Source organism: Equus przewalskii, chromosome 22, assembly GCF_037783145.1.
Source record: "Equus przewalskii isolate Varuska chromosome 22, EquPr2, whole genome shotgun sequence".
In the NCBI taxonomy this organism is placed as follows: domain Eukaryota; kingdom Metazoa; phylum Chordata; class Mammalia; order Perissodactyla; family Equidae; genus Equus; species Equus przewalskii.
The window spans coordinates 7,927,410-7,943,806 of record NC_091852.1 but is presented as its reverse complement, the minus strand read 5'-3'; the positions used below and the strand labels follow the sequence as shown (position 1 = coordinate 7,943,806).

At 44.1% G+C, this 16,397-nt stretch overlaps 1 protein-coding gene across 1 annotated transcript in view; it reads right to left on the bottom strand.

Moving 5' to 3' along the window:
* RASEF (RAS and EF-hand domain containing) overlaps positions 1-12,068 on the bottom strand; it is a 72,725-nt gene extending 60,657 nt beyond the window's left edge. The window contains exon 1 of the mRNA XM_008537763.2: positions 11,365-12,068. Within this exon, the coding sequence (XP_008535985.2) occupies positions 11,365-11,795 (431 nt within the window). The 5' untranslated portion in view covers positions 11,796-12,068. The remainder of the gene's footprint in view (positions 1-11,364) is intronic.
* Positions 12,069-16,397: the final 4,329 nt, after the last annotated feature.

Sequence of the window (16,397 nt, the reverse complement as noted above, 5' to 3'; positions counted from 1 at the left end):
ACACCCTTAAAGTCGCCCCAGAAATTCAGTATGTTGTTTTGATGCATTTAGGCATATCGAAGGGGTTTAGGAGGAACATAATATATGCACAGGGATTTTTCCAGATTCAAATAAATACTTGAAAGTTTTCTAGTATATTTTATATTTTATAAGCTGTAAGCATTAAAAAAAATGCTCTCTGATCTTTTCAAAATTGATTCACACAAAAACTGAGAATATATGAAAAAGTTTCTTAGTGGCTGTGATGGTTAATTCTTTGTGTCAACTTGGCTAGGCTACAGTACTCAAACATTGGGTCATACACATCTGGATATTGCTGTAAAGGTATTTTGTACACGAGATTAACATTTAAGTCAGTAGAGCTGAGTACAGCAGACGACCCCTCCATAATGTGGGCAGTTAGTTGAAGACCTTAAGATAAAGACTGACCTCCACCAAGAAAGAGGGAATTCTGCCAGCAGACGGCCTTCAGACTCGAACTGCTACATGGACTCCTCCCGGGTCTCCAGCCTGTCAGCCTACCCTGCAGATTTTGGACTTGACAGTCTCCACAGCATGTGAGCCGACTCCTTATAATAAATTTCCTTCTCACTCTCTCTTATACAGATAATCTATCTATATATGTCTCTACATACATATCTTCTGTACACACACACATAGATATGCAGACACACGCACATGCGCACACACACACACACCCCTTATTGGTTCTGTTTCTCTAGAGAACCCTAAAGTAGGCAGTGGCTTAAATCATCACACTTTTCCTTGGTGCTAATCACATATAAACAAATGTACCAGCTTCACAGTGAAGATATGTAGCACTGCCTAAAAGGACTGAATAAGATTATTCAGCTTATTCAATTGAATAAGTTGAATTCAATAAGAACTGAATTCGTATTCAGTTGTTGAAAAAGAACTTTAATAACAAATACCATGTGACAGAGGTCACTTTTCAAGGCCCCAAATGCCTGGCTATACCATAATATTTGAATCCTCGCCAGGGTTCAGTAGGATTGTACCAGCCTGTGGGACAGTTCTGTGGACTTTTGTAGACTGACAGATTCTTATTGGCCCGAAGACAGCTGATTCACTGGGCCCTCCTAGGAGAGAGACAATGCGTATCCTTGTAGACCAGGATAAACCCTCTGAGTCTACACACACAGAATCAATCGACACTCATCCCAGGCTCTCTGTCTGGCTTGGGCCTCTCATGAATTTGTACTCAAGACAGGACTGCTCTGCCACAATGCACGTTCCTACAGCATCAATTAGCTTATTCTCCAGGTCAGTAGGTGAACGATGCTAAAGTGGAAGTTGTATTTCCCAGCATGTTAATGCTTTGTGCCCCCAAGTAACAGCCGCCAAATGCAAGTCCATGACTACAGCTGAGGGCAGCGGGCTGCAGGTGAACACAGAGCTGGACACAATGCCCACTAGCCCTGGGGTCCTCCTCTGGGCACAGAATGTCCATGTGTTTTGTCTTGGTTCCCTCAGATCTTTGTGCTTTTTGTCCTTGTCCCCATAACTCAGCAGCCACAACACTACACCTCCTTCCATCAAGCTACCCTCACCTTCAAAAAATAAAAAACTGTAAAATCTTATTTTTTTATTTTTTAAAACATCTACAGGTATTCTGGACTGTTGTATTTCTATGTCTATGAAGAATCTAATGTGGCCTTTTTTCTTATTGTGCTAGTATCTTATTAGCATTGTTACTGGCTTTTTGAGTACTCTGGTTATAAAGTTGTATAGATATTAAGTGGTCAACCCATCCTTACTCTTTTGTCATATGCCCTGTGTATGTCTGCAGAATATTAGGTTTTTCTGGAACGCAGACACTATGTTAGAGCAGAAATGCCTGCACCATCACTCATTCACTAACATCCACAAGCTAGCTATATCTGCTAGACTGAAGTACAAGCTATGCCAACAGATGCCCAAGGAGGAAAAGAGAAAGTATTCTGCGTCACAAACACTAACACTAGTTTATCGTGTGTCCGTCAGAAAACATGACATACAAACATCCTGAAAATATGGATTTTCTGAGCAAAAGTCAGTTGACTCTCCAGGAATTCTTCCACCTCAGCTCAGAGCAAACTGTAACCCTGTGCTACAGAAGTGAGAATTAGGAGGCGACTGTGTCACGTCAGGGGACGAAACGGTACAGCCAGCACACCTAAGCAGATGGGCGAAAAGTCAGCCAATGCTGCCCAACCTCCCCCGAGCCCGTCTGCCTCTGGACCAGGCAGCACAGGTGGCTGACAGCAGGCGATCCTTTCACCCCAGCACTCACACTGCAGAATAAATAACTCATTTGCACTTTTTTACTTCAAATCCAAACATTCAAAAACCATTCTTGGTCAAAGATTCCATTATAACAAAAGGGCCACATAATTTTATAGCTGTAAAAGATCACAATGGGGTATCATGGCCGAACATACCAAAATGTCCCAAAACTAAATCTAAAATATTGAAATTGAAGAGAGTGGTTGCCCTTTGGGTGTCTGTGGTTGGGCAGAGCGCTCAGAATGTGTCATTATCTCCAGTGCTTCTGCTTGGTCACCTAAAAACGAGACAAGGCCTGACAGGTATGAGTGCATGTAAGGGGCAAAGGTCATCAGAACCTCTATTTGGGACTGCTCCAAAAAAATACAAGACATAGAACTTTTGTAACTATTCAAATTTTTTATCTCTGCCAAAAAAAGGCCATATTTCTGTAACATTTGTTTTTCTTGTGGTTAAGAAACAGAAAACATGAAATCTACCTTCTTAACAAAATTTTAAGTGTACAGTGCACAGCACTGTTGACTATTTGAACATTCTTGTACAGCAGATCTCTAGAAGTTTTTCATCTTGAGTGACTGAAACTCTATACCCACTGAACAGCAACTCCCATTTCCCCTTCCCCAGCCCCTGGCAACCACCATTCTACTTTCTGCTTCTAAGAGTGTGACTACTTTAGATCCCTCATATAAGTGGATCATGCAGTATTTGTCCTTCTGTGATTGGCTTATTTCACTTAGCATAATGTCCTCAAGGTTCATCCACGTTGTCATATACTGCAGGAATTCCTTCCTTTTTAAAGTTGAATAATATTGCATTGTACGTATACACCACATTTTCTTGATCCATTTATCTATCGATAAGCACTTAGGTTGTTTCCGTCTTTGGCTATTGCGAATAGTGCTGCAATGGTCATGGGAGTGCAGATATCTCTTCAAGATCCTGATTTCAATTCTTCTGGATATATACCCAGAAGTGGGACTGCTGAATCATATGGTAACTCTATTTTTAATTTTTTGAGGAACCTATATACTGTTTTCGTAGTGGATGCAACATTTTACATTCCTACCAAGAGTGCACAAGGATTCCAATTTCTCCACATCCTCACTAGCACTTACTACTTTCTGTGTTTTGACAACAGCCATCCTAACAGGTATGAGGTGACAGCTCATTGTGGTTTGTGATTTTGATCTGCATTTCTATGATAACTGGCGATGTTGAGCATCTTTGCACTCCCATAAAAAATTTTTTGCCTGAAGGACAAAATATTCCAAATGATCTCTCATAATTAAATTCGCTTACTTTTAACCAGAAATCATTCCATTCCAATTGGTTTTTTACATGTCTTAAAACAGTGACAGCCAAGTACTTCCAGCTTCAAATGAAGAAAAATAGACATCAGGGTAAAAGGTGTTCTGGACGTCCCAGCACATTCAGAGCTCAGCTCTCCTCCCCCAAGGACACACCAACAAGGGCAGCCTAACCTAGAGGTAGAAAATATTGTACAGCCACATCTGTTGAGCCTGAACAAGGTAACTCTGAGAAGTACAACAACATCCAAAAGCAAAAAAGAGAGTAAAGATAGACTATCTTTGGGTCAAAATACTATCCCACAAACTTGGAAGAGGGGGAAGTAGCATCATTGAAGTGCGAAGTTAGGGTGCCGTGGAACCCCATGCCCACATCCACATTGATCTTCAAAGCGAGATCACACCTGACACCTGAATTTACCAGGGCACATTCACAGGTAGGAAACAGAGGACACAAATTGGAAATGGGATCTTTCCTACCTCCATGCTATGAACTCCACAGAGCAGGCAAAATTGGAAATTTCTACCATCTTTTATAAGCTGGCATCGTAGCAACACTGGGCCTTTATCTGGCCTCGCAGCAGCTGTCCATCACCCCAGCAGACAAAGCAGAGACTAGCACTGGGCCCAGACACCACTCCCTGGATCAATGTTACCTGCCCGGCCCCAGATGCCTCTGCGTTTGCGAGTCCCCTCAACTACGTTAGTCACCTGTGGAACAGAAAGAGAAAGGAACGTGGACATCATCTGACAGGGGCCTAGAGTCTCTCCGGCCGGAACTGTACCACCACCACAGGGGATAGAGATACATAACTGCTCTAGTGAAGAGAGGAGGAAACGCCCTGAATTTAGTTGGTCTGCTTGATTTCCGATGGCCCGAGAGAGCTGGACCCAGACCGTCTACCTCCTGATTCTTCCCACTCTATATACCCCACTGGAGTTGTCACCTCTGGATACAGAGAAACTGGCCAAGGAACTCTGATTTTTGACAGGATACAATTTTAAAGCACTCAATGCCTAGCACAGTCCCAGGCACAGATGGAGACGAAAAAATGTTTTTTTAAAGGAAGGAAGAAAGGAAAGAAAGGACAGACATAGGAAAAAGGCAAGAAGAGTTTCTTCTGTGGAAAAATGACAAGACAGGGAGCAATTTAAGATGAACTTCCACAGTTTTACACCCTCAATTTAAATGACAAGATCAGTAAGTAGTGAAAAATAGAGAAACTAGAAGTTTTCAATCCTATACAGTTCTTGAGGAGTTCAAGTCCTTTTAGAACAGTGTTTCTCACACTTGATTAACATGCAGACCTTATTAAAGAAAATATCTCCTATGGACTCCAGAGCTGACGTAAATATTGTTTCTATCACATTACTTAACTATGAACAAACATAAACCAGATATAAACTCCTTATACTTATAGCTCAGAACATTTATAAGGCCAACACACATTTACAAAATCAATGACATCAGAATTAGCAACATTCATCTAATCTGACAGAAGACGCACTTCTACCTGAAACAAAATCAATGACATCAGAATTAGCAACATTCATCTAATCTGACAGAAGACGCACTTCTACCTGAAACAAAATCACCATGGCCAATACCAGCACGGTACCCTCAGCGTGCACGTGGCTCTTTTGAGCACACTTACGTGATCAAAATTCCATTCTCCCATACTTTTCTATTGAGAGCACAGATAACCCCACACTCTGTGTTGTCAGTCACTTTCCATTTCCATGAATACCTTATTCACACCGGAGACCACTGCCCGGCCCTCCTCACCAGCCGACAACAATGAATGTAGTGCTGTGGGATGCTGCACAATCTTAAACACAAATGCAGCTTCTGAAATTGTGCAGCCAAATCTGTAACGCAGGAGTCATCCAGGTGATTCCAAATGAGCTCAGATGTAATTGTTTTATATTTCATTAAAATGAAAACAAAAATGTTCAGTCTTCCAAGACTCCCAAGTACATATGTAAAGACCCCAAAGGGTCTGTGGCCCTGATTTGAGAAACACTCTTGACATAAAATGTCCTCAGTCCAGGATATGTGCCAGGGGTATTTTTCCATTCGTTATACTGCATCCCAGGTCCTTCGGGTAGCAGAAACTCCTAGAGACTTAAGAAGGTGAAACAATAAGCTTCTTGAAGGTCAGGATCAGGTCTATGAAGTCTCACTGGTGCTTAGGACACTCGCAGGATGTCAACAGTGAGTGAATTAGAGAATTAAAGAAACCTGTTTGAGCTACTGCATCTATGTATCCTGCTTTTATAAGAAACATACACTAAGGCCTCAAGGGTTAAAATTCACTTTTCTCTTTTTATAATTACCCTGACAAAAGCAATGCTGATTTGGAAGACCCCAAATATTTACAAAGTTGAAGCGATGAAATTGTTTTTTTGAGGAAATAATTTCAGGGAATCCATAAGTGTCACAAATGCATTCCACCATTACAACTGCCCTCTGGAAAATGGTGTTTACTTTCCATTTTACAACCTGATATGGGACTAATACAGTCAGATGAGCAGCCTGAACACCCATGATAAATAATCTCTCTCCATTTCTTCCTTCAACTACAAACCGCAGTCAAGTGCTACCTAAGCTTAATGAGATATACACAAAGCAAGAGTGTATATTGTATACACCATCCTAGAAAAAACCCAAACACTTGACTCACATGGCGTTCTCACCTCTCCCGTCATCTAAAGGTTCTCCTTTCAGCCCTCAGCTTCCAAAGCTCCATTCAAGGCCCACTAGCGTGATGCAGCCACTTTGATTTTACAAGTGAAATAAGACTATGTAACCGTGTAGAAATCAGGAAACAGGTAAAGGTTTTTATATGTGCAAATTCATAGCATGACCATGAATGTGAACAGTGATTTGGAAGAGAAGTAAATCAACATTTTAGGTGACAAGACAAGCTACAGAAGAGTCTATGGTCCCTGGAGTGCAGGCTTCCCAATGACACCCCCTGTTAAGGCTTTTTCTTTCTGCCCACACCATAAGGACAGAAAATAATCTCTCATCAAAACCTGAGAGCAAAGCTCTGAACCATCAGTGAGATCTGAGGGTCAAAGAAGGCCACTGTCCATAAGGCCAAAACTGACAGCCCTCTGAGGACAGGAAGGTCAGAATACCTTTCTGGGACCAGAAATCCAAAAAGAAATTACTACCTTGAGATGAAATTCAAATATCAGAACCAGAAGGAGACCCCACCAGCAAGTACAGTCCATAAAAACTAAGCCATGCACGGACTCTGGCCAGGCCCCGGGGGCAAGGCTGGGAAGGTTCCAGGTAAAACTGTGGTTTCCTTAACAGACAGGTTTCTCCCACTCAGCAGCAGGGTAATGCACACGTAATTGAGACAGAGGACACATTAAAGTGAAAAAACAAAGGCAACAGGCCAGCAATAGCGAGAAAACAGATATACAGTCCCCAGTTCTGAATCCAGAAAAGGCAGACAATCTCGGGAAAAGCTGTGGCTGGTGCACAGGTAGGTCCCAAAGCCAGTGCAGAAGGAAACATCACACACACTCCAAACACTCTTGAACCTCCTCCAGGACTCGGGTCCTACCCACCATCTTGCCTCAAGGCTGGAACAAATCTGTATCTCCTTCGATGAGCACCACACATTACTGGCCATATGAGTGAAAACAATATATTCCTCTTCAAACACTACAAACAGAGTCCAAAGCACCAAGATGCTCACATTTGGAAGATACGCAAGAGCTGAGAGCAAACAAAGCAGACTGGTTTGCCTCTCCCCCTCAAGCTGGCTCAGGGCCATAAACTCACTGAGTGGGAAGAGAGGGGAAACTGAGGCACTATTGAATCAATCAATCAGTGTCTGTCCATCTATCTCTGGATCCTTGTCTTTCACCTCCTCTCACTCTATGTCTCCAGGCCTCTCTCTGAGTTTACCTCTTTCTCTGCCTCTCTGTCCCCTCCCTTCCCTTCCTGCCAAGCCCCATATCAGGTGCATGAAGCAGGCTTCCGAAGCAACCACGTTACCACGAAAGCAGACAGACCGAAAAGGGCTAACATGGAACCCAAGAAGGGGAAATGGAAAAGAAAGCCTGACCAGTCCTGTAACCAGGCTCTGCCTGCGTGCAGCTACATGTTTTTAAAAGTGTCCTAGTTGAGTGGGATGGGGTTCAACTGTCCATCTTTCCTTTTCAATTTTAGCAATCCTCACTATAGCCTACGGACATGCTCTAGTCAACTGTTTTGACAATCTGTATACAGTTCACACGTGGGTGGCTTGGGTTCTTTATTAAATTTCCTGTTTCTAAATTATTAAATAAAAGACTTCCCTTGGACGGACCTTGTAGAATGGTCACAAACCATGTGAAACAGCTGACGGCACAGGACCAATTTTGGTATCTGAACCAATCTCACCCTAGCCCTGTGTGGCAGGTCACCAATCAGACAAACACCTGTTCCATCACAGGCCCCTACCCTGGGTCTGTCCCTGATCCAGCTGTTGTGAGGAACCTGTGCCCATCCACAAATTCATTGTGCTTCCAATGCCAGGTGGATCCTCATGTTTCAGTCTGTGAGCATGTGGGGTTCTAAGTTAATTTAACAAAGTGAATCAATTCACAAATGATACTCAAAATCACTACAAATGGAGCTGAGAAAACTCTGAAAGGCCTCAGCTCTGACTAGAGAAGAGAGATGAGTCCCACCATCCCCCTGCCCAGTCAAATGCTCAAGGCACACACACCCCCTATTTCCTTCTCTCCTTGCCAATCTCCTAACACCATGACCAGCTCACACCAGGAACTTAAAAAAACGGGCAGGGAGGGAACCTACAAAAGAGGTGATGAAAATGCACACAGCATGAATTAACTGTACTCTCAGTATATGAACCAAAGAATTGAAGAACACAGGCTCATTCGATTCATTCAGTAAACACTGAGTACATTTATTGAGTACCTACTGGGTACAAAGCTCCCTTTCACCAAGATAACGCCCCTGGCACCAGAAATTAGCTAGGCGAGGCTAGTACAAGGTTGCTGTCTGTCTCTCCCCGCACATTGTCTCCCCACTTCATGGACTTTTCTTGGCCTGGTACAATCCTACTTCCTGAGTATCTTACATAACCACATTGCCTTGCCCGTTCTAGTTTCACCTGCTGGCTGACCTCGTTCCAGCTTACTAGGAAGTGGCGACGACCCATCCTGACTCTACAGACCATTCGCATCTGCTCAGCTCAGGTTAACAGGTCACAAGACTGCTCAGGACACTCCCCTTTCAGCCTTTAAAGGAAGAAGTCCCTCAGTTTTGACATACATCCCAGAGACCATTTTCATTATTTGTATTATTGATTATTTTCACTATTTGCATTATTATATTACAGGACATGAATACCCCGTGGGATAGGCATGGGACAGCATGCCACCAGGGGTAAGATGGAGGGCCAGGTGGGAAGAAAGCCACTAGCGGAAATGGCACATCTTCTCGGAGAAACAATTTTCCCATTAAAAGAAAATATAACATTTTGTATTAAAACAAGCCCCAATATATTATGGAGTAAAACAAACAAATAAATGAATTTTTTTAAAGATAAAACTCAAGACTTCAAGGAAAGCTCCGGCTTGCAGCCATCTGTTGGGCTCTGCTCACAATATATGGAGCTTCCTGCAAATAACCCTCTTGCCTTTAAATGTTCTTTGATGAAATCTGTGAGAACTGTTTCACCCACACTACAAACTTCTTGAGGGCATGAACTATATCTCATCCTTCTCTTTTTTCCCAAGGACCTAAGACAGTACCTGAGATAGTGTCTGGCACGAAACAGGCATTCAACAACATTTGCAGAATTAACTTGGCTGAAATAATAGTAACAGCATTATCAATAACAAAATTTGTCACTTTTGGAAAAGAGGAAGGGAAGATGAGCAGCTGTATGAGGAAGCGGAATAGAATCAATCCAATTTACCAAAACAGTTAATGGCTGCCATGGTAACAATCAGACGAAGCAACTCAGTTTAGTTCTTTTCCACTCAAACAAGTACAGGAAGGCAAATATTGTACTTGTTAATCTCACATAAGAAGGAGGTGGGGCTTAGAACACAAGTCTACCAGGTGACACTGGGGCCCATTAAATTTAATAACCTGAGTTTGGAAAGGCATCGTGATAATAACATTGTCACTGATAATATTAAGTGCCGGTTTTTATGCTGATCCTAAGGTCGTTTTAATCCTTTAAAGGTTAAGTGTCAAATATTTGCTGCTGAGACTTGACAACTGTGAAAAGCAGATCTGTGTGTGTGTGTGTGTAAAAAATATGGTGTGGGCTCACCTTTCCTTATTCCTAAAATTGTTACCTTTTCTAATTAGCTGGACCCAAACCAAGTTACACATGAAAGATGATTCAAAGAATTGTTTACAGCAACGTTTAAATTTTTCTACTTCCCTGGTGGAGACATTCCATTTTAACTCATTTGTAAACACTAGAAAAGGTGAGTATCACACCCACTTTCTCTACACAATCCCTCTTAAATGGCAGTGAGTCACTCTCCATGCCCAGTGTTCCCCACACTTTCCAAACTGGAGGGAGAAGCTGGGCGGAGGAGGAAGTGAGGCCTCCCAGCCCTCAGGTCCAAGCTGTGAAGGGGTGAGGCAGGCCACTGATGCCTCCCAGGGCTATGTTGTTTTCTGAGTCTCATGTCTCAAATGTAAACTGCCAACCAAAATGATGCCTTTCAGATCTTCTTCATAATGACAGCCAGAGCTCCATAAAATTTCAAACAAGGAGGAGAAAAACATTTTACAGCATTAACAGGTTTGTAGAGCCTGAGGAAAAAGCACAAGTAGCAGCTGGAGACACACCATGAAACCAAGGCATGGAGAGATGCAAATTAACGTCCAAGAATAAAACCGGAGTAACTTTCCCTACATGCCCTGAACCTGCAGGCATCCCCTTTCCTCTTGGGAATTAAGTTAGTAACTTGATATTATGTTATTTTGTCGGAATCATAGGAGTAGAGAATTTATTGTATGATTTTATCATTTTATCGTGTTATATAAAAAGCGAGAGTTTTTCGGTTCACATCTGGGATCAAATCCCTGCTCTTTTATAAACCGGGCAAGTCCCTTAACGTCTTTAGGTCTAAATTTCTGGGCTAAGTTTCTCCATCAATCTGACATAAAAAAGTCAACCCCCAAGGCTACTAAGAAAATTAAAAAAATGAACGCTGTGAAACACACAGCAGGCATCAACGAATTCGTGTATGTGTCCAGCAATATAAATGCCCAACAATGTCTCTTTTTCCCCTTAGTCGTAGGAAAACACATGCAAAATTACTATAGAGGATGCCAAACTGGCAAACAGTCCAGGTCACCGCTCCGGGCCTTGGCTCTGGAGTGTAGCCCGGAAGCCCTGAATAGGTGACGTCAGCAGGCCGCCTTGAGATGTGCTGAGCGCTCCTAAAGCGGTGTCCCGTGAGACTCTCAGGACACTGCGGATTTCACTGTGGCCACGTGTAATTAACAAAGTGCCAGGTGCAGGACTCAGAAATGAGCAAGAGAAACTTTCTCCCCAAATCCTGACTCTGACCGCAATCCCTTTCCTTAACTCTAGGAGATCTCGTCTCGGAAAAGTTAAAGTGAGTCACGGAATGGGAAAAGGCAACTCGCAGAGTAGAGCAGGGTCCAGTGGGTCTGCATACTCCACAGTGTCAGAGGCAGAGATGGCAGCGCACCCGGGAGGACAAGAAACACCCTCATCACCTCCCGCCCTCCAACTCACACACGCACCTGGGGATGAACTTGGCCTCGTCCCCGAGTCGCGCCTGGAAGTCCTGCCAAGCCAGGCCAGGGCTCGCCGGGCCCCAGGGGGCGGCCAGCACCTCCGCCGCGTCCTCGTCGACCTCGTCCTCCACGCTGTCCCCGGGGTCGAGCCCAGCCCGGGCCGCGGCGGACGCGGGCTCCGGGGACCCCCAGCCCCCGCTCCGCCCAGCGCGGAGGGCCCCGCGGAAGCCGCGCGCGAACTCCTGGAAGGTGATGGTGCCGTCGCGGTCGGCGTCGAGCCGCTGGAACACGGCCTCGGCGTCGGCCGGCCGCACGCGCAGCTCCGCGCACAGCGCGCCGAACTCCTCGCGCTCCAGGCGCCCCGAGCGGTTCGCGTCGCAGGCAGCGAAGAGCGAGCGCAGCCGGGCCAGCTCCTCGCGGTCCCCGTCCGCCTCCATCCAGCGCGGCGGGGGCGGCCCAGAGGGCTCCAGGGCGCGATGGGGCGCGCTGCCCGTCCTGGCTGCGGCGACAGCGGCACGTCCGGGGCCACCTGCTGCCGCCGGGATCCGCGGTGAGTTGGGCCAGTCAGGCTGGTTCGACGACTTGCGGGAATGCCCGGGCGGGGCCAGGCGCCTGGGCGGGGTGGGGGCGGCGCGCTCCCGGCCCCGAAGTGGTGTGAGCGCGCCCCGACTCCGCGCCCTCCCCGCAGTGCCCGCCCGCTCGCCCGCCGCTGAGCGCCCGGCACGGCCGCCCTCGCCACCTTCCCGCGGGCCCGGCGCCGCCCAGCCCGGGAGGAGGAGCTCGCGGCGCCCGTTCCCACGCCTCCGGGAGCCCGCCTGTGCTTCCCGTGCAGGGCCCTGGCCCGAGCCTGGCTCGGGGTCTTGGAGTTGGGGACCCGGCCCGAACTGGGGGTGCGGTAGGAGCCTTGCAGGGCCCTTCGGCGTAAACACTGTTTGCTCGGTAAAGCCAAGAGCTGGCCTGAGGGCGGGAAGCTGACTGGCAGAAAGAGAAAAGGAAGGTGGGGGTAGGATCCCAAATTCGTTGACGTTATGTGTACTTTATTTTCTTCTAATTCGGGAAAATTGGTAAACTTCTGTAGGTACAAATATCCTTACAAGTCAAAGTACGAGATTTACCACAAGGCCCCAATCTCTGATTTTCCTGGCTTTCCTGAACGCCTGTCCGGCCAACATGAAGGTCCAAATAGTTGACACGTTAGAAATCACATAGATCTTCCAGATCTCCACATCCAACTAATTTTTTTCAGTCCTTGTCTCCTCAACCTGAGAAAGGTAATAACCAAAATCTTTGGCAGATGACAATATTTAAGCAAAGACTGGGGTAGATTTTTTTTTTCTTCGAACCAATCTTATGGAAATTACATATCCAAATGTATGTTACCCTTTGGTCTTTAACACTTATTTCAACAATGCTATTGTTTCTTTAATACTGCTTATGGGTACATCATCTTTCAAGTTCATCCATTTGAACTTTTTTTTAAATCCTGTCCTTCCATTTCCGAGAGACCCTCATTCTGTCGTTTGACTTACGGACGTATGTTCCCTTCCGTGATTCTTACAGCCTATGAAATGCGTTTGAGTTATGTTTACTTTATTCACGTTATCCATTCCCTCCACTTTTTAGGCTTTCTTTAATTTACTGTCATTTCTTTTAGTTATGACTGTATTTCCATTTTGTCTTGTTCTGGATTCTCTTTATTGCTTATTACTTTGATTTTTTAATATGATGAAAAATAAAGTAGGAGATTTGACTGGCCCATTCCCTCAGGCTAGAGTTCGTAAACAGAGAGCTAAGCTCTGAAAGTCTGAGGAACTGTTTCTCCATGAATAGCACAATAAACACCGTCAACACTCACAGCATCTATCAAGCTGTAAATGGAACTGATAATCACCATCTGTGGACTTAACTGGTAAATTATGAGAGGCATTCCATTAGAAGCCTTGGTTTTGCAATCTAATTGCTCAGTGAATACAGTTCTATGCAAGTGGACAGCTAATACATTGAAATGAATTTTATCATTAGTTCAGTATAAATTGTTAATTGATTTTGAGTTTATGTGCTTTCCTGTTTATTCTAAAGATTGATTTTTCATATAAAGTAAAATTTAATTTCATATAAAGCTTGGTAATGCCTTTAAAGTTTTACAAATATACTGAATCTTTACAAATTAAACTGGATATTTAAAGTATTGTTGGAGCTGACCCGGTGGCATAGTGGTTGAGTTCACCGGCTCTACTTCGGTGGCCAGGAGTCCACAGATTCTGATGGGTCGCGGACGCAACACTGCCTGTCAAGCCACACACGCTGGGGCAGCATCCCACAAAAAATGGAGGAGGATTGAGACAGATGTTAACTCAGGGACAATCTTCCTGAAGCAAAAAGAGGAACACTGGCAACAGATGTTAGCTCAGGGCCAGTCTTCTCACATACATACACAAAAATATATACATATATATATATAATCATTATACTGTTAGCAATTAATAAATATCTGTATTTTTCAAAATAGATGAGTTAATATTTTTGACTGCTTAGGCCAAAGTGGGTTCTTGCAAACTGCTAGTGCAGCTTCATTTCCTGAACTCACTCTGGCCTTTGCACTCATTTCTAGATTCTTGCATTCTTTGACCTGCTTTGCCCTTCCCCTGAACCCCTTCATTGCAGAGTCATCAAGAAATATGGATTATTCCAAATGTCTCGTGTCTACATCCTCTCATTTCCACTGATATTAATCTACTCCAGGCCTACTATTATGGTTATCTATCATTGCGTAACAACATAACAAACAGTGATTTAAACCTGCAACCATTTTATTTGTTCGTAATTTCATTATCATCAGCTTGGGGAGGACTTAGGTAGGTGGTTTTCCTGCTGGCTTTCCTGGGATCATGTAGTTGCGGGGGGCTTAATTATGGCTACATGGTCTTAGAGGGCCTCACTTATATGTCTGGAAGTTGGTGCTGGCCCTTACCTGGACCATGTGTCTTCAGGAGGCTAGTACCAGCTTTGTCATAGGGTGACACTGTTCCAAGAAGGTAAGTCCCAATGCACAAATGCTTTTCAAGCCTCCCTTTGTGTCATATTTGCTGATAGTCCATTGATCAAAGCAAGTCACATGGCCAAGCCCTAAGTTACCATGGGAGGGGACTGTACAGGTCACGGATACAGGGAGGTATACTTTATTGCAGGCCCTTACGTAACAATATATCATATCGGTGGGACTGAACAGCCTCTAATACATTCTCTCGGGCCCCTATCCTGCTGCCCTCCTCTTCCTTCTGCACAACCACAGCTGGACAGTCCTTCTTAAACACCAATTATTCGCTCATTCTAGAGCCCAGGGGTTCTCAATCAGTGATAATTTTGTTCCCCAGGAAACATTTGCAATATCTGGAGACATTTTTGGTTGTCAATTTGAAAAGAGAGAGATGCTACTGGCATCTAGTAGGTAGAGGCCAGGGATGCTGCTAAACATCCTATGATGCACAGGGTCAGCCCTCCGTGACAAAGAATTATCTGGCCAAAAACATCAGTAGTGCCCAGGTTGAGAAAGCCTGCACCCTAGCTCGTAAACCCCCAGGGGTCTCCCAATAAAAAGAGAACCAAGGGTAGACTCTTCATCTGGGCATTCAAAGTCCTCTGCTATCTGGTCCCACTTTATGTATCCAAACACCTCTCCCTTTAGTCTGCATCCGGGCCCCTATTGTCCCCCAAATTTGCCACACTTGATTACGTGATTAACATAATAGCTCCTTATTGTCATGACAAAACGTAAATATCAAACATCCTTTTGCTTGTCTCTCTTCTGCCTGACCATTTCCCAGCCTCACTGGAAGAGTTGGATCCTGCTTTTCCTACCAAAGTTTCCACAATTTCATTGTGACCTCTTGCGTACAAGGACATGTATTATGTCAACTCAAGTAACAGGTCACAGGAATGCTTTTTTGTGTGTGTGTCTTTTTCATGTTAAAACTCTGATCATCTGGAATTTATTTTGGGTCAGGCGTGAGTTGTAGATTTCAACCTTACTTTTTTTCTGAATTTCTACCTAGCTGTCTCAACACCATTTATTCAACTTCCTCTTCCCCATGGATTTCAATACCACCTTTACCATATACGAAATTCCTACATGTATTTGGGTTTATTTCTGGACTTTCTCGTCTGTTCTATTGAGGAATCACTCACATTTTGAAAGGACTCTTCAACTTATAAAAAGATTCCTAAAGGAGTCCTGTTGGCTTGTCTTTCATATGTTTAAGTGTTTATTTATACATTGTTAAAAACTGGGCAGAGAAGACTCCAGGAAAGAAGGAAGAAGGCAGTGAAGCTTAAGACTTATTTGTTAGGAACAAGTACATATTGACAGTCCATCTGAAACTGTCATGTAAATCAGTGAGAAAATAGGAGTTGATCTAGAGAAATGGTAAGAAAGCCCCTGTTTATTTAAAATGTGAGATGCCGCTACAAAGCCACTCAGAAGGTGCTGAGGAATGCTTCTGAATAACCTGGCAGTGTACTCAGGGGGAGGCCAAGACTATGTAAGCTGTCTCTAATTTTTTCAAGAACGAGAGAAGAAGAAAGAAATACGAGGCATTTCTTTTCTCTTTGAGCATCCAGAAACAGCCAGCCCGGAATTGGAGATAACAGAGCAGCCTTTGAGAGCTGGTGGATTGGTAGGTAAGGAGAGCTTGCCTCCAGTTATCAGCATGGCTTTTAGAAAGATCAGCTTGCTCTGTAGCTGCTCAAGGATTTTAAGAATCAGAGATAATCTGGTTAGAGTGTGTTTCTCAAAATAGTGAAAAGATAGTATTGTGATCAAATAAATTTCTAAAACACAAATAAATTTGGAAGAGAATCCTGCTGTATCCCTTCTTAGATGAGATAAAGTAGTTTGTACTTGTTTATTATTTCCTGAATGTATTTGATTATAGAAGATTTCAGTTTGGGGTTTTGTTTTGTTTTTGTTTCAGTTTCTGTGGGCATTCCACAGAGTTGGTGCTCTTGAGAGCATACTTGGGGAAACCTCGTGATAGACAATG